The sequence below is a fragment of the Monomorium pharaonis genome, chromosome 6 (genome assembly GCF_013373865.1).
Source record: "Monomorium pharaonis isolate MP-MQ-018 chromosome 6, ASM1337386v2, whole genome shotgun sequence".
In the NCBI taxonomy this organism is placed as follows: Eukaryota; Metazoa; Arthropoda; class Insecta; order Hymenoptera; family Formicidae; genus Monomorium; species Monomorium pharaonis.
In genome coordinates this window covers 1,393,602-1,419,923 of record NC_050472.1, presented here as the reverse complement: position 1 = coordinate 1,419,923, position 26,322 = coordinate 1,393,602, and the positions used below count along the sequence as shown (strand labels likewise).

General features: G+C 31.9%; 1 protein-coding gene across 3 annotated transcripts; it reads right to left on the bottom strand.

Annotated features, from left to right (window-relative positions):
* Positions 1-404: 404 nt before the first annotated feature.
* Positions 405-21,341, bottom strand: LOC105837354. 3 transcript variants are annotated; one of them, XR_001139144.3, is made up of 8 exons: positions 21,207-21,341; positions 13,874-14,010; positions 13,409-13,565; positions 12,851-12,939; positions 5,880-6,023; positions 4,337-4,591; positions 2,046-2,142; positions 405-660 (listed from the first exon to the last, which is right to left on the bottom strand). XR_001139144.3 is itself a non-coding variant. In XM_012682062.3 (8 exons), exons 2-7 carry the CDS (start codon positions 13,971-13,973, stop codon positions 2,577-2,579), a joined length of 828 nt encoding a protein of 275 aa, XP_012537516.1. In that variant the 5' UTR covers positions 13,974-14,010; positions 21,207-21,341; the 3' UTR covers positions 405-660; positions 2,568-2,576. The 3 variants fall into 3 exon arrangements, 2 of the variants coding, with proteins under 2 accessions (XP_012537516.1, XP_012537518.1); XM_012682062.3 differs by lacking the exon at positions 2,046-2,142 and adding an exon at positions 2,568-2,659; XM_012682064.3 differs by lacking the exon at positions 2,046-2,142.
* Positions 21,342-26,322: the final 4,981 nt, after the last annotated feature.

The window sequence follows — 26,322 nt, the reverse complement described above, 5'->3', positions numbered from 1 at the left end:
AATGTCTTTCAGCTTGCTATTCTTCCCTGGTTCTTTAAGTACGTGGAAAAGTACAGTGAGATAATTCTACTGCGTGATAAGTTGATCTTTTTATGTATATATTACTACAATGTATATATTTTTCCTGATATCAAAATATTGAACGTTTTTGACGCTAAATTGTTAAAGATTTTTAAATTTATATTATAGATATGATATTTGTGTTATTTATAAATAATTAATCGAAATATATACTTTCCAACAATTATCAATCAAATCGAATATATATTTTATGATTATTTTGTTAGATTTAATAAAGATTTTATAAAATCAAATTAACTTATTATAAGTCATAATTAAGATTATACGGACATGATTTTAATTATAGAGAGGAACATGAGAGCGGCTAACTGACTATTCTGTAATAAAATTTTGGCAGTGTTTTATTTTATTTCAGATAATGGATGAAAGGTACAATAAATCTTATGATGGGAAATGTTAATAAATAAATAAAACTCCGTGGAAATATACACTGTGATAGAGACGTCAAAATTCTTTCGGGACATGATGCAAGTTTTCTTTCTTTTTTTGATTGATCTTTTTTAGGCATTTTCTTTTTTGTCGATTTTTTTTGGTTTCACGCTTTCCGTGTGGCACCAGGCAGTCATCAGTAGGCGTGAGCTGCAAAAAGAGAAACGTGTTGATCAAATATGAAAAGATACAATGACAATCATGTGCAGTTATGGAAAAATATTTAAACGATAAAAATAATGTTTGAAAATTCATAGATTATGATGTCAATTAATCATGCTTATTGAGATGCGGCGAGATAAGTTTAATTTTTTATTTATTATTTTTCCATAAGAGCCTAATTTCAAGATTTCTATCGGAGGAAGCATGTAAAATAAGTACGAAATTTTTAAATGTTTGCCATGATCAGAAAGTTTCTTCAATTAATCTTTATATTATACGTCCTTCTGTAGAAATCTTCAGAAAGTTCAGTAGAACGATTTTATAGAATTTTTATGCAATGTGCAAACATTAGAGAACTCGTAAATTTTTAATGTTCTCGTATACGGTGTAACGTTTCGACTACTGATATAAGTTAGTCATTTATAAATACAATGTAAACACATTAATAATAACCACTAAATATGAGTCTAAATTAAACACACAGTAAAGTAAAATTGAAAAATTATAATTAAATAATAATTTAGATTATTCTATGCAACTGTTTAACTTATTGGCATATTGGCTAGTGCTATGTGGAACAGAAATATTACACCGTGAACAAGACCTCCCAGTACATTTATCTGGAAGTATTTGAGACATAAGTATTTGATTCACAAGTGTCTCACTGAAAAAAAACTCTAAATATAATATGTATACATATTAGTTGACTAGAAATACACATACATGAAAAAAGAAACGAAAAAAACAATGGTTTATAAAATGGCCTCTTGAATCTTGTACAGGCCACCGTGAGAGATGTTGAATGTAAAACGACTTTATGATTAAATGATTATGCTACCGATTACGTGAGGAATTAGGATGATGTTAACAAAACCCTTCGGCTACGACGCTTCTGGACTGCCGCTCCTGTTTTCGACAGCCAAGAATCATTCGTCTTTACGCTAAACATTGATCCTACAAACGGTGAGTGTTATGGTTTGCAAATGCTAATAATCGCGAGTGATATGTTGATTTTAACACTAGAAGATATATTACTTTCTGTTATATTAAAAAATCATTGTCTTTTGTATTTTTATTTTAATCACAAGTTAAATTTATAAAATTAATAATAGTACGGATACTCTTGTTGACTCTTCTCCGTTGATAGCACGGTTATTAAAATTCCATAAGAACATTTCCAGCTATGTGAAAAAAATTAACAACTTGGAATAACACATCGACGTTGAAAAGTAAAAACTTAAAACTCTTCTAGTGTTAACAAATAAATGTGGTGAATGTATATCATGCAGTGATCGTAATTTGCGGAATTTTTTTAATCACTGTACAAACAATTACTTCACCACTTGAACAGACAGATATTGTCGGGCACGTACCGCGTGTTCGAGATTCTGTCAGCGGCTCCTCGGCCGGAGTAATGGCTTGGTAATTAATAATTACCACAAGGATTAGGGAACATTCTTGTAACGCATTCTGGGAAAAAGACATTCGGGAAAAAAACAGTCAAGTTAATACACGAGTATAATCGGAGTTATGCGAAGGGCGGAACGCATTTTCCGATGGGATAGAATAATTATAATTTAGAAAATGAAGAAAAACGCGTGGTAGCCCAAGGGTTAAGAGGCTTGAAAACTCTTACTCAAACAGCCGTCGCAGTACGGGCCTGTTACAATGTATATACTGTACTGATCACTCATTTGTTACGTTCTACTTGCTTGTTAATAGCGAGTGTAATACGCTTTAATATGGCCCAAACGAGGACCGTTTTTGGAGTGAATCGTGATGCGCCACCACTATCCTCGCCGACTCTGATTGAGATTATTGATTGTTTGACTTATTAAACGAGTAAATGGGGGAGGGATTCAACACTTTGACCACTTTAATCTCTTATCGCTCACTTTTTTTGCTTAATACGTGGTACGTTTATTATACCACGGGCTGGTAAAGTGAAATCGTGGAACTGGCTGCGAATAATAGTAGTATAACGCTCCTGAAATGATAGACATTTGTTTGCTGTAGCATTGGTTACATTACATCTGTATCGGACACTCTCGGTTCCAAGTCGATAGACCCGAGTCCGTCGTTAATTGTTTTTGGTGAGATATCAAACGGGATAAAAATAAAAAACTAGAAGAAAAATCTAAAAGGTGTTTAAAGGATATTTGCAAGGCACCTTTTGGACGGTCTTAGATTTTTTTCAGTATTTTGTGTATGTTATTCAGTTTGTAAAAATAAAAAATTGTATAATGTTTGTTTTTGAAAGAAAAGCAGCTACTTAGCGATTAAGCAAAAATAAAATTTCGCAGTCTATCAAAAAATATGATACATGTTCAAAAAACAAAGCTATTTAAAATCAATTTTGCTAGGTTGGCACCAGGTGTTTTCAATTTTACTGTGTTTGACGAAGCTAATAGTACGGCGTTATGTGCCAAAATCATCAGCAATATCACCAACGTGCCAAATATTTTCGTATGGCCGCGACAGCTTGTATTTTCGATCGAGGTGACAAGTAAAAGGATATAACGACCAGTCACAACTGGCGATGACTTCTATCACTTAATTTATGCTCAAATCAGTCAACTTTTGAGAAAACTTTAACGTTAATTACGAGATTATTGCATGTTATTTTTTAATTTTTTAATTTTTACTTAAATCTTATACAATACACAATCCAATTTTATCGATTTGAAAAAAAATTTTTACATGTCATAGCTTTAGAAGATAATTCGTGATATCAATTTATTGATTCTGTGATAAAAAAATAATAAATAGAGAAAAGTTTTCGCCAGTAGAAACGGTGGCCCTAAATCTTGATAAGCATGAAAAAGTATCAAAATTCATACCGAGATTATGACTATTCTACTGGTAAAAAGATAGACGATTGAGTATGAGTTCTAATAGCTCACGTATATTGCGAAAACAAATGGAAACGAAAAATACTTCTTGTGCGAAAAATCTCATCTTTCATAAGGCTGTATTTAACTGTAATTTAATAATGTAAGTGCATGTTAAGTGCATGTTAAAAAATATAGTATGTTCTAGACTACTATGTCTAGTTATTTGAAATATTACACAAATTTTTTTAAAAATTGTAAAATTTTAACAATAGCACTTTTTATATTTTGCAATAATAGTATTTTTCTCTAAATTTGTTTTGATAGTAGTCTAGATTTAGATGTATATTTGCGATTACGAGAATTAAAAAAAAAATTAAAAGTAATAGTAATCGCAAATATATTACAGTTTGACTAGTTAACGACATATTACAGATTCTAGTTAAAGACATTTTTTCAAGAAATTATTTAAATATTTTATATTTTTAAAATTTGGTTTAAAACTCAGAATTGAAAGTTTCACGCGTAGCATATGCTAGCTACGATTTAGTGGAAATTTCGCAATGCTTCGACATCTTTTAATAGCATCTGTAGTCAGTGTTTGTCAACGACCAATGCCAATCACGTCACATGAATTTGCGTCACTTATTGCAAGCGTACAATTTCACATGTTTAAAATGGAACTGTCATTATTGAATACAGTTTGTTGTACTATTATTAGTATTATTATTAATTTAATAATCAATTTAATAATTAAAATTAAATTGGCATTGATTTTTGATTGAAATAGAACGATATGTTGTGCGAGTCAAAGGGCTAATAGACATACATACCGAAGGGCCTGAAGGGATGTCGGCTCCATAGATAGCTACGCTTAATTGGGCTGAGATAGCTGTCCCTCAAAAAGAACGGTGTGCGATATTGAGCGTAACTCGGAATATAGGGCGCGTAGCTCGGGTACCACCATGGGTCCCTAGTAAACGCACTGACGGGTGCCATCGGTGATGGTTCCAGGAGATCGAAGTACGGCTTCTTGCGCAGCAAAATCGACGGACGTGGCAATAAGAAGTCGTCGTCCACGAGATTACCTGTGTGCGAGACGAATTTAATTGGAATCGATTGCAGACTGGTTCGTGGACAGAGCTGAGCTCTTGCCGAGGTAGGTAGATATTATTTATAAATATATACTAGTTATGTAAGGCTGTATACGCGACTGTAAAGCAACCTTGGGATTTCTCTTGTGAGCTAGAACGAAATATTATTAGCAGCGATTGTTTAGCAAATGCTATCTTTATGATCTGCCAAAGTCATTAGAATGAGGCAATTTCGGTCCGTACAATTCAGTGACTTGTAATGCAAATTGCAATAATAGCTTTACTAAAACAATTTTTACGCGATTCATAAAGAAGGAATCGAAACGGTAGACGTAAATAAATTATAAATTATTGATTTGCTATAATATGTACGGGTGACAATACGGGAGAAATTTTTTTTAAGAATTTAAACTTAAAAAGAAAATCTTTCAGGAAACGTATAATATAATCATTTTATGCTTATAATAAATTATTTTAATGTACAAATGTCTTGGAGTAGTAACGAGGATCAAAAAAGAAGATGTGGACATTCTTTATTGAAAGGGAAATTACCTTCCCCTTTCCCACGTACGATCGGTTCGGAAGTGTTGTACAAAGTGTCGTGCATAAGCGTAGAACAATTGCTTCGGGAGTGCCGTACAAAGTATCGCGCGATTATGTTCATATTTTTACGAGTGTGCAACGACCCTGATGATCTGAGAGGAGGAGGAAGCCTGGGAGGCATTAGGCGACGGCGGAACCATCGTAAAGTTAGTTTTATTAATCTTTTATGTATTATTTGCTGTTAATTGTCTATTATCTCTTTATTCTTTCTTTCAATCGTCCATATAGAATTAAATAAACATTAGAACAAAGATAATTTTACTTAAAAATTCTAAGATCTTAAGTTTAAGAAAAAGAGATTTTTTAAGAATTATATTTATTCTATTAAAAAAATTAATTATTTAATACAAATATAACATTTTATGTGAATAATTATTTAAACAATTTTTTTTTAATATTAATTATTTTGAGTGCTGTTATAATTTTTCTTATATTTGTATGTTACAGAGTAATATTGCAATTTCAATTCCGCTGCGCGTCATGTCGGTGAGTCAAAAATCAATTTTTAAATTAAAGTAATGGATTTATGAAAATTATATCAGATATACATAAGATGTAAATGTAATAGGCAAGGAATGCAGGAATATATTACAAATAAATGTAATGCTTCACAGATCTATTGCTTTAGGTAGATAGGCTTAAATATATAATAAATATTATATTTATCTTTTATACTCACCGTGAATATCAAACAATCGTTTCGTACTGAGCGGTGGGCTTAAATGACGAGCCAAAAGCGGTGATTTGCTCGGATAGAGTCTGTCGATATCCGCTAGGCGGTTGAGATGATCATTCCAAGCCTTCTCAGCGTCGAATGGTTTCGCTGTGTTGTGTAATTTATGAAAATGAAAGCAAGAATCAGATGATTTATAATTTTGCTTAATCGTTTATTTTGACGAACACGTTGCGAACATCTTTTATGATTGATGGAGATAATGTTTTTAAGTTTTTTTCTAAATTTTTTTGAATTTCTAAATAAGTTGAATATAAAAATTATGTAAATAATTTTGCTAAAACTGTTAGATTAAAATGAGTTTTACACATTCGCTACGTTTCGTCCAAGAAACAAATAATTAATTTATATAACGTCGAGAATCCACGAAAGGCTTGTATTATTATCTTCCAATATACATATATTAATATCTTTTAATAATTGCATATAAATATTTGATAGATATTAAATATTAATTAGGTTTTAATCCCGAAAAATGTATTTTTTCGGGTTTCTCGTCGTTAGATTTAATAAGACTGGCAAGCGCATAGAGGAAAAGAGGTAATTATATAATTGTAGAAATTATATTTAACAATTTATTAAAATATTGTAGATAAATTAAACAATTTAGACTAGAATTATATTACTTTATTATAATTAAATTATAGTTACTATATATATATAATATATAATATCTAAAAACTTTTATATTATTATCGAATATTATCGATTACTAAAAGATTATGATATAAAATATAAAATATATAACAAAATGTATGTGTATGTATTAATACATATAGTAATTAATACATATATATATATAATAGTAAGTTCCTTTTTGCGCTACCAAGAAAATATATTTTTAAAGAATATGAATTTATTAAAAAATAATTTCTAAATTATCTATCTATATAAATTTAGTAAACATACGTTTTTTGTTTATTAAAGTAGTTTAAAAATTAACGTAAAAGAATAATATTTCTTGATATTCGATGATAAAATTAAAAAAGTATATCATATTAATGCAATTTGCTAATATACGATTGATTTTTTTGATAATTTTTAAGATCTATTTTGGTGTTTGATAACATATCGATTGGTTAAATTTATTTACATGTGGCCCAAAGTTTACCAATCTCTATTGTTATGCTCCATTTTCTCTTTTCTAGTGTTTTAGCGGGTAGGCATTTTAACTTCTAATTACTTTTGCAATAATCGCTTTTGTAACAATAATAGTTTTGTACATATTATGCACATATACATACGTACATCATGCATGAAACACAACAAGCATTGTTAAATTATGATAAATTATTAAATTAAAATAGCTCGAGGAATTATATTTAGCACGGAGAGAATTTTCTCTTAAAAATTACCCCGAAAATCGTGGTAATTGAGAGACAAAGTAAACCTCGAAGAATTTTACTATATTTTTAACAAAATTTACTAAAATTTTAATAAAATTTAGCAAGGTTTTATTAAATTTTGTTAGAAGTATAGTAAAATTTACTAAAATTTTGCCAAATTTTATAAAAATTTTAGTAAATTTTGTTAAAAATATAGTAAAATTCTTCGAGGTTTACATTGTCTCACAATTACCACGATTTTCAGAGTAATTTTTAAGAGAAAATTCTCTTTATGTACTTTTGTTTTTTGAGAAAAGTAAAAATTACATTAATAAACATTTCTTGTTATTTTTGCGTTTAACTAGCAAATGATGACCTTAGAATGTAACTTTAAAATATAATTAGCGAGGAAATTGAAGCTTTGATTTGCAATGCATTATACTACTATTGATGAACTATTTTAAACTCTTATTTAAGGTATTCGTTATAATTCGTTTCGCCCATATGAAATGTGGGAAATTAAAATGCTAGGGTTTTGTCCCTGTTTCTTATATTTTTGTAAGCCGTGCGCTAAGTATTTACCAATTATAAGTACCAGGTATTCTTTTCTGTACGTAGAAAGTCTATTGTCGAAAGCTGGCGTAAACTCGCGTTACACACGAGCCTGTGTGTAAAAAAATCAACGCTGTCACAAAAAAATAGCATGACGTCACGTAAAATAAAAGCACATACTAACCTTGTGGAAAAAAGCTGCTTCAAAAAGTCGGTGATTCAAAAAAGCTGCGGCGATTCGTGTTGTAAAAAAGGGCTCGGTTATCAAAATTTGTAATGGAAAAGAAACAGAGAAACGGCGATCTCTTTTGCACTGTTAAAATACAACTCATACTCACTGCTTGATTATAACTATGATAGCTGAACTATGGTTTACTGAGTTTCTTTTGCATAATTATTAATCGTGTGCTCGGTATCATCATTTAAGCTAATGAAAGCTTGACGCCAACAATTAACTATTGATGTCGCAAGACTATTAATTTTCGATTGCTTTTATTTTATAATATACACTATCGCTAAACATTAATGCTAATGTTTTGCAGAGTTATTACATTTATAATCTAAATTAAAAATATTTGATGATTACTCTTATTATCTTTGGTAAAATGATGATCGTTAACAATTTTCACTTAAATCGTCTAACTTGTAGAGATTGTTATGATTCCCCGTCTTTTCCTATTATGAATGACTGATAATTCAACTTTCTACCATTTGTCATAAGTCAGTTAATCTATCACACTGCCTAAGCCTTCTAAGCTTGAATAAATTATGCAAAATTCTTCGTTAAAGGTCGGTACGTACTAAATCCAGGTGTGCAATCCGACGTAAACTATATACAGTATTCGTGGCGATCCTCTATGAATATTGCGACGATCCGTACAGTCCATGTAATCATCATAGATTAGCAGTCGTTAATTATGCAATTCCAGTCATAAAAAATTATGTTTGGCGGAGATGGATCACTTAAAAGCTAGAAAAGGGGTTCTAGGGAGGTTGGAGATCAAATATTAACGAAAGAAAAGTACATGCCATATCCTGAAAAAGATAGAAATTTCTGGATCTGGTTGTAATTAATTGCACGTTAATTTGTTTATTGTTAGTAAGTACGCGTGCATGTATTATTGTCGATTAGAGCATGTATTAAAAAAATTTTTCGATTTTTCTGTGCATCGCCTTAGATCTCCAAATGTCCACACAATTTTACTTGATATTAGATCATAAAGAAGATCTGTAATTATTGTTTGTAATTGTGGTAATATATATACACAAATAATACAAGTAAAATTAAAAAGTGTAAATTATTAAAGACAGTCTTCTGTAAATTAAGGTGTAAGTGTATTTTTGTGTATAATCTTGTACTATTTTTTTATTGCATTTGTAATACATGCATATGCATTAATAAAAAGAAATTTTAATAAAAAGAACAATTTTATATAAAGAGACGGGCGACAATGTTGTGTCTGAAAAATCGAAAGCACAAATTAGAACGCGTAAGCGTCGAGAGAAAATTTCCAGCTTTTTCAAGTTTTGTGGCGGCCATGTTTTATCTCAATTTATTTCACTAAAAATTTTTTTGAAAAGGAAAACTTTTCCGCATGTTACTTTTTCGCACGCATGTATTATCACTTTTTGACAGAACTACCATACGTTCACTACACACTCTGCGCCAATCGCACTTCCACATTTTGTTTTCATATAGTAATTAATTAATTTATTATATGATTGCGTATAGTGCTGTTTAGCGTATATGACAATCAGAAAAGTCAGCTTTTTTATTGTTTTATCCCATTTTCAATTTGTTGTTTTATATCTTCTTTTTGGCTCATTCAGTTGTTTTTCACAATCAAGCTGCGACCTCCACCTCAGCTGCAATAGTTAAGGATTCCTAAATATTCCTGCATGCACGTATTTTGTTTGTATGAGTATTTCTTGTTGTAAATTACACTAAGAATGGAAAAATAGAATGCAAAACGCATTACAAAAAATTACATAAAAAGATACAAGTACTTCTTTGACTTTTTAAAACTATTGTTTTTATCAAGAATACAAATAAACAAAATAGATTTTTAATAACATTTAAAATAAAATGCTTTTAAATATTTTTATTATTATTAATATATGTGCATATACACATATATAATTGATTAAAATATTAAATATTCATGACGCTAAATTCATAATTAAACATTTATTTTGTAAATTTTCTAATATTATTTAATTATCTTTTAGGTTGAGAAAAAGAGATAAAAAATGTAAAAGTAAAATGTTTTACAGTGAAAATTCTTTTGACAATAATTTTATTCTTGCGTTTTATATTTCTAACTTTCTAAAAGTGTAATAACATTTTGTCTATTTTTATTTTCGTTAAACGTTGAATTTTTAATTTTAGTTTTCAATAGCAATGTTTCAAATATAATAGTTTAATATTTTTTCTTTCTATACCAAGTTTATATTCGTGAAAATTCGCGATGTTCTCTCGACAATTATTTTAATATTGTGAAAAAAAAAAGAAAGGAAGGAAGGAAGGAAGTGATTAATGCACAGGATTGCGATATGAAATTGTCTTGTATTATTATAAAAAAGCAGCTAACATTCTGTAATAATAAATTATGATGTGTAGTTGTAAAATGTAAATAATGTGATTTTATTGCTGTGTTAATTTTTATACGAAATTATGTATAATTTTATCAGTATTCACATCATGATAAATACATATACTTTAAATGTATGATATAGTATGCATTAATATTTAATTTAGCTTAAACTATTGTTTGATTATAACATAAATAATGATTAGATTTAAAAATGTGTAAAAATACGATTACAATCAAAGTAAAATTATCAACAAGGTTTGTGTTAATTTATCTCTTTATAACAACAATTATACTAATTCGTCATTTGATAATTAAGCATTATATTTAACTGTAAATAAGATTGTGTAAAAAGAATGATTAAAAAGAAGCGCTCTGCATTACAAAAACCACGCGAAACAATTTCATTAAGTATTAAAAGCTAAGCAATTACTTCCATTTGTGAATAGAATAGTGTGTGTATAACATGATATTCGTAAATGTGTGTGTAAAAGAGATTATTGGAAGCAGAATTATTGGGATCGTGCATGATGTTAGTTGTGTGTTTTTCGTAAGCAATGACGTCGCGCTCGGGAGGTGAGCGCGATTCGTTCTTTAGTCTCCCACTTTCGGGAGATCTGTTGGCGTCTAAGGTCGCTCAAATCGATGATGCGATTCAGTACGAGCCATTTGGTAGATCTAGCGCCTGGAAATCAGAAATCAGAATCTCTCAGCGGCGTATGAGACCCTAAATTGATAATGATACCCCACTTTGATGACTTTGAATCGTTACTGGATATACGACGAGCTAGGAAATGTTTTCTCTCTAGAGACGAGTCACAGGGCGACACCTCGAGCACGACATGACCCACGTGTGATCCATGATCGATGGAACGGTGAACGATGAACGATGATCCGTGACGCCTGAATGCTCGATTCAAGTTAGACATGATATTGATAATGATTGATCCATTGATATAATTACTCATTGATAGATAGTTAATTAGATAACTAATTTTATCATTAAAAATATGCAATTAGAATGAGTTATTAGAAAATGAGAAAATTTAACATTATATGATGAAAAATGTATTTTTTTTATATTTATTTCATGTTAAAAATTTGGAAGAATTAATTTTTTCAGAATAAATTATTTTAATATTTTATTCTGTTATTTTTTCTTTTTTTAAATAACGGATTATGCATCATATATAGTGATTTAAAATATATTAAAATAGAATATTAAAAAAGCTGATATGATAATGAAAGGCGACGTTAATTCAATATAGAGAAACTTGAGGCGATCATATACTTGTCATAATTTAATTATGCATGTATATGAAATGTATCAAATTGAATACATCATACTGAAACACAATATGGTTTTAATTAATTAAATATTTTGTTGAAATTATTACAATCTGTCTCAAGTTTTCCTAACCGTGTTTATGTGATCTAGCATTTTATTATCATAAGTTTACGTCACATCTGAGTTTGGGTCTCGATCAATAGATTAGGGTCTAAAGATAGGGATGCAATTTTAAAATGGAGTGTCGCGAGATAGAGAAGTCTTCAGATATTGAAACATATTGTACATATATTTATACGTACGTAAAGGTGTTCTCATATAGCGATATAAGTATAATAACTTAGATACAAAGAGAGACGCGTAAAATAATAATTAGTATTACACATGGCGTATGATATGAAGGTAGACACGATTATTACAGTGAGACTAAACAAACGGTTTGTTTGACACGTGCGTCAAAAAAGTGCATACGCATTTTACACATCAGAGTAGCGACACGTGGCATAAAATCAGGTTGGGGGGAGGGCGGCGAGGTTGGCGAAAAAAAGGTGGCAAGTCCATTTTTGATAGTTTCTTTTCTCCTTGGTTAAAGTGCAGGCAAGGTGGAGGGTAAAAATGTGATGTACGATACCTCTCCGGGGAGGCGTTTCTGGCTTCTGAGAAAGGCCCGGAGAGTGTGTACATAAGATGTGACGATTGTCTTTCTGTCGAGAATGATTGTTCATTTTGCTTGTTTTTTTTTGTCCCCTTTAGAACGCCGGCCAGAAGCCAAAAGCACCGGGTTATACATCGAGAACTTAATCTAGGAAGGTCCACGAGAACAAGTGTAGTTATCTGTTAACACATTACGGTACGCCTTGGTGATTTTCATAATCCATTCTCTACGTTCAAAAACATGCTTTTTTTTGTTTCTTTACTCTCGTTCTTTGGTTCCACTCTATTCTCTCGTTTTATTTTTCGTCGCGCTCCCATTCTTCCATTTTTTCTCGTTTTCTCTCTCACACTCTCTTTTCCTCTTTCTCTCTCTCTCTCCCTCTCTCGCTCTCGTTCGACATCGAGGTATTATAAGAGTTTTCGTTTCGTTTCGCGCTTTCGATTCTTTCTCTAAGACGCCGTTCACTCTCTTTTAGACTCTTTTGGTCACAGTTCTTTAGTACGTACCGGGGGTGAAGCGTTCTACGGGTTTGTACTGATGGGGATACAGCTGCCTTGGAGAGTAACCGTAGATCTCACGGTGCACGGGTAGATACCTGGAAAAGAGAGATTAGAAACAAATAGTTGCGCGTTAATATCTCGCAGAATCGAAACTACAAATGTCATAAGTACTTAATATTTAATATTTAATATTTTTAAATTGCTCAATCCTTTGCTTAAATAAAATTTACAATTTTAGATTTTAGTCATCTATTTTATCATTATATTGATTATTATGATTAGAACTAAGAGTAAAATTTCACAAAGTAGGCCGACAAAGATATAGTTAGATTTCCGCATTTTTGGATGTCTGCCAAGAATCGATATGCATATATATCAAGAATACATTTGTTGTACAAATAATGCGCTGAACATGTTTGAAGGAATGGCGATAATACGATTCAGTTTGGAATTTTGATATTTATTTTGTATTTTAACTATGTAATAACTTTAATAAGTCGCGAATTATCTTATATGTGATGATAAGTAAATGACGAAAGAGAAAAAAATAATTTGCGTACACACCTGTATCCGGGAACATTAATACGATCGGCTGCGTGAATCGGGTTTTCGTAGATTGACTTTCCAAACGGCCACGAGGTGGAATGCAGCTCAGGAAAATCCGAGCGGAAAATGCCGCGGGGCGTGTGAGTGTGCTCGGGAGCTCTGATATCGTCAGTGCCTGTTTTCATTTCGAGTCTCATTATTATTAAAAAATTAATTCTTTATATGTTTTATTTACGATGAATGATATGCGATATTAAAATTAAATAAAAAATATATGGTGTGATTGGCATGAGCGATTTATATACTTTCAAAGTAGATTAATTTTAATCTCGGTTTAACTTACTCTTTTTTTATTTTTCAAAACTTAGTGGAAATAGACATTATAATGAGTTTAACGTATATCTTGAACTGATTAAACGCCGCGTGAAAAACTCGTATTTGCAAGAAATTTTGAAAGAAATAGTTTTATGTCAAATGCCTCACCTTTCAGGGCCCGTACATAACTTTGCCAAAATTTCGCTTTCCTTGTGATGGGCTCGTTGCGTCCGATCATATCGAGATTGCTTCTGAATCGCGCGTCCATTTTGCCACTCTACTGAACTGCTAACCACACTCGTTCGCTGTAATAAAAAAAATATAAAGAGATAATTAGGTGGCGTGCGGTCCTTGCCGAAAGCATGTGCAATATATTCATTGGATATGAATTATTTCAGTTTGCATTAATTTTTAAAATAGTCCAAATTTCTTGATTTTTTGTATATATAACGTTTGCAATTACTGATTAATTGAATTGCAAGAAAATAAAAAAGAGTTATATATAGGAAAACTTTAGCAAACGGAAGAAACTATATCAAAAGAATTTTATATCGAGCTTTGATTACTTTGTTTTTTAATAGAATAAAGAAATATGAAATTACAATTTTTGAAATACGATGAGAAATAAAATCCCCATGAAAGAATCTCGCAATAAGCGCTACGTAAAATTTTTGTGGCTCAAGGTGATTGCATAAGCCATCTTAAATTTAACAGCTTGCGTAGGTGCGGCTGTGCTTTTTCAACCTTGCCTCGGTAAACTGTGTTCCATTTCCGCAATCCATTATCATGACGCAGTCATTTCCTTTATTTATTCACGATATATGTTAATCTCGGCAGACACATTTAGATCGGCCTGATTTAATTAATTTTAATGTTTCACTTTTTAAAATCTATTAACTTTAGAGGAATCTCTAAGAAAAAATATAAAAATACAAATACAAAACATACAAATACAAATGATTTTTTTATATGATATGCATTATTTTAATATTTTTTTAATGCAAAAATGATTATAATACCACAACATTATCTTTAATTTGAACTGACAAATTGATAAATTGATATTGTCAAATTCAGATTTATAATTTGAAAATTGTCACGTAGCCGCGTCCTGCTTTCGATCGCGTGAGAAAGCAAGATTGGTTTCTTGCATCGGCCAATAGTAGACTGTGACACAAAACGGGAGCGTCGTTTTTCTTTTTGTTGACGCAACGGATGCCGCTAATTTTAGCGTCACGCGTACTTTATAGTCGCCCTGGATCGCCCGAGCGGTTTCACAGATATTCCTGTTTCATTCTCGGCGGGAATGACTGAAGGTCGTGAAGATGAAGTGAAAATGGGGTTACCTGTTATGCTGATCTTATTTAAAAAATATATCTAGCTTATTTATATCAAGTGCATATGTATGCAATATAATTGGAGTATGTAACATTATATTTTAAATGTAAATATCGAAGTTACGTTGATTGCATTTTTTTCTTCAAAAATAATTTTTTTTTTTCCTAAAATAATATTAATATTATAAAAAGACACATAGTTATCTTCAATATTTATACCTTTTGAAAATAAGAAAATATTTAACCTTTATATTTTTTAAAATAAGTATACATACAGGATGTTCCATAATTGGTAGTATAACCGAAGATAATCTCATTAGTCTATACATGAGAGTATTAATTTATGATTAGAAAATAAGTAATTTACACAAGATATTTTATGTTTTATATTAGTATAAACATATACCAATTTTTTAAATTAATTATTTCGGAAATAACGCATACGGAAAAAAATTATTTTACATTTCTTAATTTATTTTTTTCTTGTAGAATTACTCTCTTTTCAGTTGTACCATTAGTTACGGAACACCATTTAGAGACGTATGTACATGCAATAATTTAATTAGAAAAAAATTTTTTTAGTAAGAAATGTATTATGTACAATAAATTTGAAATAATTAAATTTTGATTAATTTTTTAAAGCTTTATATTAAACGAGTCAAGGTGTATTGTTATCATGTTGAACTTTTTAATTTTTGATTATTGAATATTTAGAAAGTATTTGAATGAGCTAGGCAGATCCCCAAAGTTTTCCGTGATTTGTTCTCCAGTCTGTATTCTCGAGTAAGCAAAAAGGAAGGCGTCGCGGCGCCCACGAGCGACGCGCCGTGACGCAAGAGTCCCGGATTCGCACCCGCGCGGTTGTTATATTTAGGCTGCCCGGGCCCCGGTCCGTTTTTAGTTGGTAACAGGTGGAAGCGTCGAGAGAAGCTGCGCTCGACACAGCGCATAGTTAACGAGTCTGCGTCTGACTTTGACCGATTTTCGCGAACCCCCATTGGAGACTCACGGCACCATGTGTCCCGACGATAATGACCTCGTAAAACCCGTTGCAGCCATGGCAATTTCAGAACCGGACTTCAATGAACGCGTATAATATAAATTAGCACTTTTAATCTTGATTATGACTATCTCTTAGTACGTAGTACTAAGTATGTAGAGACTGGAGATTGCATTATAAGTATGGAGAACTCGATTTTTTATATTATTAATTTGAAACATTTATAAAAAGATGTCTAGGATACACTGATAACATATCGGTTAGCTAGGTGTAAAAAATTTCTGAAGTCGCGTGTTCAGAATTTTAATTCTTCGACTTGTCGTATCTACTTCTACTAGATCGTCCAAGAATATCTTGACCTTAAAATCGTATCTGCGTGCAAATGGGTCGAGCCACGAGTGCTTGACACGCTAATCAATTCCACAGATTTCTACGCTAAAGTGTAGAATTAAGAGAGATTTATTAAGCATTTTTAAGAGCTCTAAATATTATATATAATAACAAATAAATATAAATTGAGTAAGATTATCGCGACTTAGAATTTTTGCATTTGTAATCAGGAGATACAGGAGCACCGGAAGCAAAACGAAGTCGAGAAATATAGACACATGGTAGAAGCACACGCGGCAAAGAAGGTAGATTAAATCCCCATCCGGACGAGCGTCTTAATCTAGATGACTTCTAAAAATATATATGGCACGAATTATGATCAAATCATCTGGGACGTAGATCCAAAAACTGCACATTACGTCCCATTATCCATATAGTTGATTTAATAATCAGGTTAATTATCATAAAAATATTTTAATTAGTACGTTAATTGCTTCTTATGAGAAAAAGTTAATCTATCACACATATATTTTAGTTATAACAATCACCCAATAAAACTTTTTGCTGATATAGACAGATTTCTTAATATTACAACCCAAATGTATAATTTTTGTATCGGCTAGAATTTTAGCTGTCATGTATGGAATTTGAAAATTTTGCTTCTATCAGCTAGATCGATTAGGTGGAATACATATACACAGTATTTGCTAATATTTATCTATCTTAACTAGATTTTTTCCGTGTACATATAATTTTTGTTAAAGTTGCGAGATTATTTTTTTGAGTGATTAGTTACTTATTTAAAATAATTCATATTAAATAGTATTTTGGTCATTTTGACATTAATATGTAATACATAGCATACGAACTTTTACTAAAAATCGAAACTAGAAATACAATTCAAGAATATAAAAATAATATTTTATTGATAATTTTTAATAGAGAGAGACTATTTTATGATGAAATTTTAATTATTTCTAAATAAAGATTTTGTATTTAGAATAATCTTTTCTCTTGTTATTTGATCCATTATATTGTACGAAAATACAAAAGTTCGCGTCTACGTCATTGTGTTGTATACGCCATGAAAGCGCGTGACGAAGAAATTAAATAATCGAGAGGTTTGGCACTCTCTCGCTAACACGTGCGAAGTTTTAGTTGACCCTCCCAATGCATTGCAAGAGGATTACGGTTTACGACTGCGCTTCCACCTGTCGTTCTAACATTCTTGGCTGAAAATTCCCGCGCTACCCGCGCCACGCAACCTCGTAAGACAGCCAAGCTTGACATAATACGGTTTGATTAAATAATAATACATTATATATATTGTTAAAGCAAACTTTATTTTGAATTAATGCAATTCTCCATTAATTGAATTAATTTTTGAATTGATGTGCAGTTCACAATAAATCTTTTTTATAATTTACTTATATTTACATTTGCACACAGCAGCTTTAGATTTAATTTATCAGAGCATTTCTTATCGTTAATATAACTTAAAAATTACTCTATTTTTATCTTAAAAAAATTACTTTGTTAAAGAATTATAATGTTATACAATCAGCATGAGTTTTAAGCATGATCTGCATATTATAACGATTATTTTTAGAAAATAAAAGTATCTTATGTATTGGTAGTGTGCACACGGCTAAGTTAGAAAGTGTTAGAAATCGATGTTGACGACTTGGCAGACAGTCGAACGTGAATTTCCTAAGTGTACGCTTCTTTAGATTTCATGGAGTTCGCGTGACTTGTTAAAAGCCCCCTTCTCCTCCTGAAATCCGCGTGACTGTCTCGAAGGAAACCACGCGAAGGAAAACTTTCGCACATCGCGAAATTAATGCTGAAACTTTATCATCATCACAAAAAAAATAGCGCGATAGGCAAGTAGTAGCGATCGTTCCGATCAGACAATGTTTCAGTCAGAAATACGCGGTGATATTTTTGCGATTATCATCGATTGTCATTACACACACGAGTTTTTATTACGTATCTTGATTTAATGCACTTTTTATGTCTTTCGAGCATTATTACCGTGCACAGAAAACATAATTTTTGATCAGAATTTATATTATATTACATTTTGATTATATATTTTACGTAATTTAAATAGCATTACGGTCTTGTTGTGTTAAAACACATTGTAAAAAATTATTAAAGATTTGTTCGTTATTATTTGTAAATTTTTAATTTAACACAGAAAGATAACAATTAACACTTTTTAAATAAGTCCATATTTGATACATCCACTTTTTTTATGAATAGAAATATACAGATAATTTCATATAAGTGACTAAGAAAATAGCAGCAGAATGTTTTATTTTACTACCGATTTGGGATACTAGTTTATCGCATCAAAGTTAATTTTAGGCGACAGAACGCGTATTTTCGGTATTTTTAAATAAATAAAAGTTGATTTGTAGATTCAATCTCACTTGTTGTGACAGGATCTCATATCGCGTCTCTAACAGTGTTAAATTTAATCTCGATGCGACCAGAAAGTAGTAACGCCTGAGTCCGATCTGACATGCTTATTTAAGCTTGACGAGTCGTACGAAACTTTTTCTTTCAGTGACAAAACGAAAAAACCGACGAACGCAAAGCTCACGTTGCGACGATTTCTTAATTAACAGGCAAATTGTTTCACAGTTTTAACAGTAGAAAGGGAACGGTTATAACAGACATGCATCGGTCTTGGCGGTACGCGCGGATCGGCTATTCTCGGCCGACGGTATAAATACGCAATCGCTCGCGTGCTTGCGTTATATAAGCTTTAAACAAATCCTTGCCAATTATTATAAACAATTCGCCACTTGCAGGCGATTGGCATAAGCTCGACGATCGTCGTAGGCATAGCGCGCGAGTCTCCAATTGGTATTGCAATAAAAAGGAAACCGTAGACGACGTGTGCCGGCCATTGGCAAGTCTCGCTTTTACGAAATTAGAATTCACCAGAGGCGGAGGCGAGAATACGATCGGCCGGAAAAGCGGGAACGATAAATTTCCGACGTTAACAAGAACGATTTTAAAGTTGTTGTATCCGAGAAGTCGCACACGAGACGTTTTACTCTTTGTATTCTGAGCGATTTTTTACAATGAAATCATCATCTATTAAGAACAGATCGTCTTCATACTACTTGTAAATCTGTAAATATCTTTCTGAATAGACCCTTTAAGGATCAATTTGTATCCAATATTTGTGACCAATTTTTCGATAATCGATTAATTTATGGATCTATGGCAATATTGAATTTATTACAATCAATAAAGATTTAGCCTTTTTTAAGCTTTGACTATTAAAACATTTTTTGATGAAATAAAACGATTGTACATTTAAATTAACAACATGGTTTAACATTAGAATATTTATATATATCTTTCACGTTTTATATACGTCAAGTTATTTAAAAAATATTGTTGTCATTAAGTAAAAGAAAAATTTGTTTCCGGCAGAGGGATTTATCAAATAATTAAATAATCTATTATCAATAAATTTTTATTTAGAATGTAAATGCAATTTTACAGAAAGTGACAGTAACGTGTAAATATTTAAATGAAAAAGTAGGTACATATTACGCAAGGATACAAGTTCGTGTTACTCGTTCGTTTTTCTGAAAGACTGCATACTTTTACGCGATTGTACTCGATTTTAAACATACAGCTGTCAGAGAGAAATGTCATTTTAAATGGGTAGCAGTTTAGTCACGCAAAGCAAAAATAGTATTTTAGACGTGAGATCACGAATGAGGTCGCGATTATGCGTAACTGACAGCATTCTTGCGAGTAAAGATAACATATATTAAAGTAAGATTGTTTTTATATTGATTGATGAAATTAGATAAAAATCCTGAATTTCAAACATGATAAATTTCAAATAATTATCAATTTATTGTTATAAGATCTTGACAAACCATGTGACAAGTTTGAATTTCTTTATTTACATACATACTTTTTATTATATATTAATATTATATACATTAACTCTCTATCTGCAATCTGTATCTTTTTTGTCACAAGCGAATTTTTAATTTCAAATTTTATTTTTAAATTTCAAATTTTAATTTTTATTAAGTAAAGATTTCAACATTTGAATTACAAAATTATTTGGAAATGGTAATCGAGATGTTCAAACGTAACTTTAAATTTTTCCTAGATTTCTTAAAAGCTTAGAAAAAACTTGGACTGGACACACAAAAAAGCCAGTTGAGGGCGCAAAAATATGATTGCAGATGAAGGGTTAAGAAAGGAGTGCATTAATTGAAATTATTAATCTATATCTACTTTAGTATTCTATAAGCCTTTAATTAATTAACATTATTAGTTTATGAATACACATACTTATGAGTACACACGTTAAAGAACAGAATAAATTGTAGAAAACATGGTTAATAATTAACGTGATTAGCACGCGATCTTGCGTGGATGGTTAGTGGAAGAGCGAGTTCCTACTAAAGATATGCGACGCAGTTCGGCAGGAGAATCACGTCTGACCAGGCGCTTCTTTCTTCACTGTCGCACAATAAATCGCAGACGCGTTCGGTAAAACGCGTTGAAAAATCTCGTCGTTTTTCGCGCGATTGAGAGAAGGTCTCTTGTTTCTCCCTTAGGTACACTCACAATGGCGCTTATATCGCTCCTTCCTCCTTTACTACCCCTTTCTTGATTTTTGTCGCAGCCAAAACTTTTTCCCGGGGCTTTTTATTTTTTCTCTCTCAAAAAAAAAAAAACTTTGTCGCAACCAGAAAGAGAAAGAAAGAGAGAGAGAGAGAGAGAGAGAGAGAGAAAGAGAAAAATATAGAGAGAAAAAGAAGAGAGAAAGGAAGTAGACCTTTACCTAGTATTTTGGGCGACCGTTCGGTTCGGGGATTGGACCTTAGACTGGGCTGCTGCCACCAAAAGTGCGGACTAGTATACCGTTGGTGGTGAACACGGTGGCGCCGATCTGGCGACGAGATCCGGGATAAGCCATGCGACATTTATGGTACAACCCCCGCCAACGAGAGACGATTGGTCGAATGGAACCATCGTGAGAAGGAAGATGAGGGAAAGACGGGTAGAGAACAGAATGTGTGCGCCGCAGCATCCACACGGCTTGTCGCAAACTCTGCTTGCACTTGAGCTTACATGTATTAAGATTTAAGACGTGAATGCACTATATACTTGATGATTTCACGTACTTCGTATCTGGGGGAGTAAGAATGCATGCATGAAACCATTGCCCAGAAACATAGTGGCGTTATATAACGTTAATGTAAAATTGGACACGTCCACGTTTTCTATATGCAAGCACTTGACAAAATAGCTTCTCGTGAAGAGATGCATATATTTGTGAGATTTATGCTTATGAATTATGTGTAAGCTTTCATTTATCTAACGGAAAATTGAAATGGCTTCTACGAAGCTACAATATGCGCGCGCGATAAAAGTTTTTCTCTTAATAAATGCGTGTCTATTAGTAGACAATGCGTGACACTTATTTTTTTAGGATATTTAGAATCTGTTTAGATCTTTCTCGATCATTGCTGTTTGCAAAAGACAATAAAGATCAAATCGTTTAGTTTCTAATGCCGTTCCGCGGTTCATTCGTAAATCAATGCCGCCTATATTATTTCTGTTCCGTTAAGCAATGACTCATTCTAATGCGAGAGAGAAGTTGCAGCGTCGTAATGCAGATGCGTCGTTACTATGCACGTGCTTTATTTATGCGTTGCGTGAAGCACACAAAAAGAGGGCGTCGCTTAATTTCCGGCGTGGCGCAGCGACTGCAAATCAACCTTTAATACACTTTAAATTAGCGGTTTATTTTTTTCCGGCGACGCTGCTATAACGAGGTGTCAATACTCACACGTTACTGGAGCCATGAAAGTTAGTGCCGTCGATTTACGAAAGTGAATCACGCGATGACGATGATTCCGCGACGTAGCGTACACGCGCTGCACCAAATCACCCGCGACTTACTCTAATTCTAAATATATGCAGTCATATATTGTTTTTTTTTTTAATATATACGCGTGATTCAGCCACGCGCGGATGCGATTCTAAAAAAGGCATTCGATTGCTCAATCTCGTTCTCGCGACGTAGTTCACGTTTCCCTGTCAATGAGCGCCCTTGATATATTTTTGCTTCTTTTGAACCTTGGAGCACACACACACACGTATCGTGTGATTTATGAGTACCATGGGTTTAAAATATTGTTTTTAATTTCTGAATGCGTAAAAAATGTTAAAGTATAGTCGTTTTTATTTATAAATAATCAAATAATGAAGCGACGAACATCATGTGATACCTGACAAGTAATGAAATACATGTTAAGCCAGATTGACGTTGCTAGTATGTGACGCGTGGATTCTTGAGCAAAGGCCACTCTTGTTAAATCTCGTTGTAAAGTATAACATAATGTTTATATCGCATCATGAAAGTACTTTAAAATCTATAAAAAAATTTTTTTATCAATTTATATACAGGGTGTCCCAAAACATGTAGGTCAACGCTCGTAAAAAGGTAGAAGGGATCGAGATGAACATAAAAATCCAATATTGTCTTGAGTTAGGTCTTGGATTAGGTCTTGGATTAGATTCACCAATAATCGAGGTATTAATTTTTCAAATTATGCGAATGAGAGCGCGCCGAGAGAAGAACTCAATCCGCTCGAGCCATAACACGGAAGAAAAAATATATCGTGAATGTACGATAAGCTTTCATTAATTTATTGTTCACAATTACGATAGAAATTAATTAGATTATTTGCAAATTCCATACGTTAATATCTCAATTATTGGTGGACTTAAATCAAGACAATATTGGACTTTTTGTTCATCTTGATACCTTCTATCTTTTTACGAGCGTTGACTCACATGTCTTAGGACACCCTGTATATTTTAAATGTATGAATATTTGTAAACCTTTTGCGTTTACTACTAAAATTTAAGAGATCTTGCTATTGAAATGGATGTCGATGGACGAAGATATTGAAAACAATTTCTAAAAATAGAAAACAACGTTTTAAATTGAGTAATCAGATTTCAATTAGATCACTAGATTAGTTAAAGCTTTGTTAGAAGATTGCTTAAACAGAAAACAAAAATCAGAAATGCACCATATAGAATATATGAACAGAATTAGCTGTGTTTGTCGAAGATTATGTCAGTGCGAGGATTTATCGAACCATCAAGCTCTGAGAAAATGAGTAATTGATTTCCTCTTGACTCTACATAAATATCTGTGTTTGCAAAGGAGGCAATGACGTCAATTGATCTTTAAAACCTACGTCATTCAAAGAGAATACCTCGATCAAAAATATGTCTAAAAATTTGCGCAGATGTTTGTAAAAAATATCGGAGAGAAAGAGTTAAAGAGTCAAGTTGATTTACAAAAATTTTAATTTTCCACACATAAAAATGTATTTTATAATACATTGTATAAATTGTTATATGTAATAGAATATAAGGAAGAAAATTATTTTTTATATAATTAGTTCCATGATCAAAATAAGAATAATATATTAACGTTGCTCCGTTTTATAATTATTTTCGAAAGATTAAAGTACACACTGGTGAAAATTGGAAAAGGAATATGTTGCATTATTATTAAAAATGACAATATTTAATAATTTATAATTTATTAAAAAAAGATATAGAATTATACATTACATTAATATGGTAAAAATATCATGACAGTGACTGCTTATTTATATACGCTGTTGTTGATCTGATTTCAACTATGTAACCGTGGCATTCCGGAAGTGCAGTTGAACTTCCTTAGGCTCGCGTCCATGTAAGACCTTACAAACTCGCGCGATACAAATGTACTAACAAGGACGGAAGAAAGGTGATCTTTTTGGCACTACCTCGGTCATTCGCAGATCCGCGCGCGATCTCCTAACATACATATACCGGGTGCCCTAATGCTAAACGCTATTTTCGTTATTACGTTTATACCTGTCGGTCGGCGATATGTAGGTACAGCACGGGTGAAGATCGCATTTATTTTCAATTCGGCCACGGCCAGAGCGTCGACGACACCCAGGGTGCGATCTTACGGTGACACACGTGTTGACTATGCGCCTTCGACGTCTCGTTTCGATGCACTCGGAGGTTAAAATTTGTTTGACTGATGCACACATGTGGTTATCACAGAGATATTATCCAGATATTGTGACCAAAAAAACGTATACAAAATTATTTTTATTAATATTTTTTTATTCTTTTTGATTGTTGAATGTAACTCTTAGTTTTAATGTCCAAAATTTTTCGGAGATTTACTTATTTTAAAGATGAATTTTTAAATGAACTAAGTGTAAAATTTTCAACATTTATTTTTCTATATTACAGTTGTATTAATCATTCTCTTTTTAAATAAGAGAAATGTTCAAATTGAAAAATATGAATTAAGTGTATAATTATAATTTCCATTTCCAAATAAGTAATAAGTAACTGTATTTTCTGTACATCTTTTTTATTTATTACGTTAAACAATTATCTGGTTAAAAGCTTGATTACTGCATTTTACTCAAATTGTAGTTCTGGTAAGCTCATTGAGAGCTGAACATAGAATTCTACTTATACTTCTACTTATTTACTGCTATTCAACGATGCGGTTTGGCGCAAATTTCTCGAGCATCATGTGTTCAAAAATGTGCAACGTATAGTAGTCTTGCTTCTCAAAGCAATTACGGACATGTAAAATTTCGGTGAGAGATCGTTTACTCAATTTTTTGTTGCAATTTTAATAAATTTAATCTCTGTCACGTGACTGCTGGGAATTTCGTCGAAGGAAAAGAAAGACTTCAAAATCAGCTGTACGATAATTTAAAAAACAATCCAAAGTGAACTTAATTATTATTATTTTAGAAAGCAGAAAAGTCGAAAAACTTAAAATATATAGAAATTAATTATTTTTTCGAAATTTTGATTTTGTTAAAATATTTACTTTTTACCCTAATATAATATTATTTTATCTTTTAATGTAAATCTTATTTATTAAAGTAAAGAGTGATTATATAATGTTTAATATAATTAATTTATAAATGGAAATAAAAAGATTTTACGCTAATTAATGTGTTCAAATTTGAGCCTCTGTCACATGTAATTACATTGACACTTATTACGGTTGTAACCGTTACAACTTTCCAATCTCACTTGACCTAATTCTTAACTATTTGTTTCAATCTTGTTTCAAATTTAGATACCCCCTTTCGCAGCATTCACATTGTATACAGGGTGATCTTAAGTGTTTTTTTATGTAATTATACCGATTTAGGAAATTGCGTTACTTTCGAAAATTTTATCGTCATTAAAGACTTTAATTTTTATAATATGCTTTTTACAATTTGTATTGTAGGGGATATACATCACGTTAAAGGACATATAAATACATATATAAAATATAGTTTACTAAATATACAGCATTGTGATAGAAATTATACAAAATATAGAATATTAGACTTTAGAAGCCGCATGCGAAAATTGATGAATGGGGGTCGTAGTTAAAATTATAACTATGACGAATCACTGCTCCGTTGAATCGCAGAATCGTTCCTGCAGTAATATAACAAACATCGTTTGCGCGGGATACGCGTTGGTTTCTAAATTTAAATCTTTATTACATCGAAAATATTCACAACGTAAGCAGAATTGTTGCGCATCTGCAATGACGATATGTATTATACGAGTTTATGTCGCAAATATATTATAAGCATTGAAAGAATGATAAAGACTAGTATACGTAGATGTACAGTAAACAGTTCGTAAGGCAGATGGGATCGTTGCACTTCCATTGCGAACAGGACGTGGAAGCAGAAAAGACTCAGACGAGAGATGGGATTCTCGATGTTTGTTTCTCGGTCTCGCCGGATACACGTCACGCTGGATGTTGAAATGCGTGGAAATCAATATGAGGCGCACAGTCTTCGCGAGCCGTAAAGCCCGTCCGGAGGACGCTGATCCCCTGA

Excerpts from the sequence above, each read along its gene's own strand:
- LOC105837354 (XM_012682062.3), bottom strand. The coding sequence starts at position 13,973 with ATGGACGCGCGATTCAGAAGCAATCTCGATATGATCGGACGCAACGAG. Across the intron at positions 12,940-13,408 it reads ATTAATGTTCCCGGATACAG|GTATCTACCCGTGCACCGTG; the intron begins GTGTGTACGCAA and ends TCTCTTTTCCAG. Across the intron at positions 6,024-12,850 it reads CGTAGAACGCTTCACCCCCG|CGAAACCATTCGACGCTGAG; the intron begins GTACGTACTAAA and ends TACACAACACAG.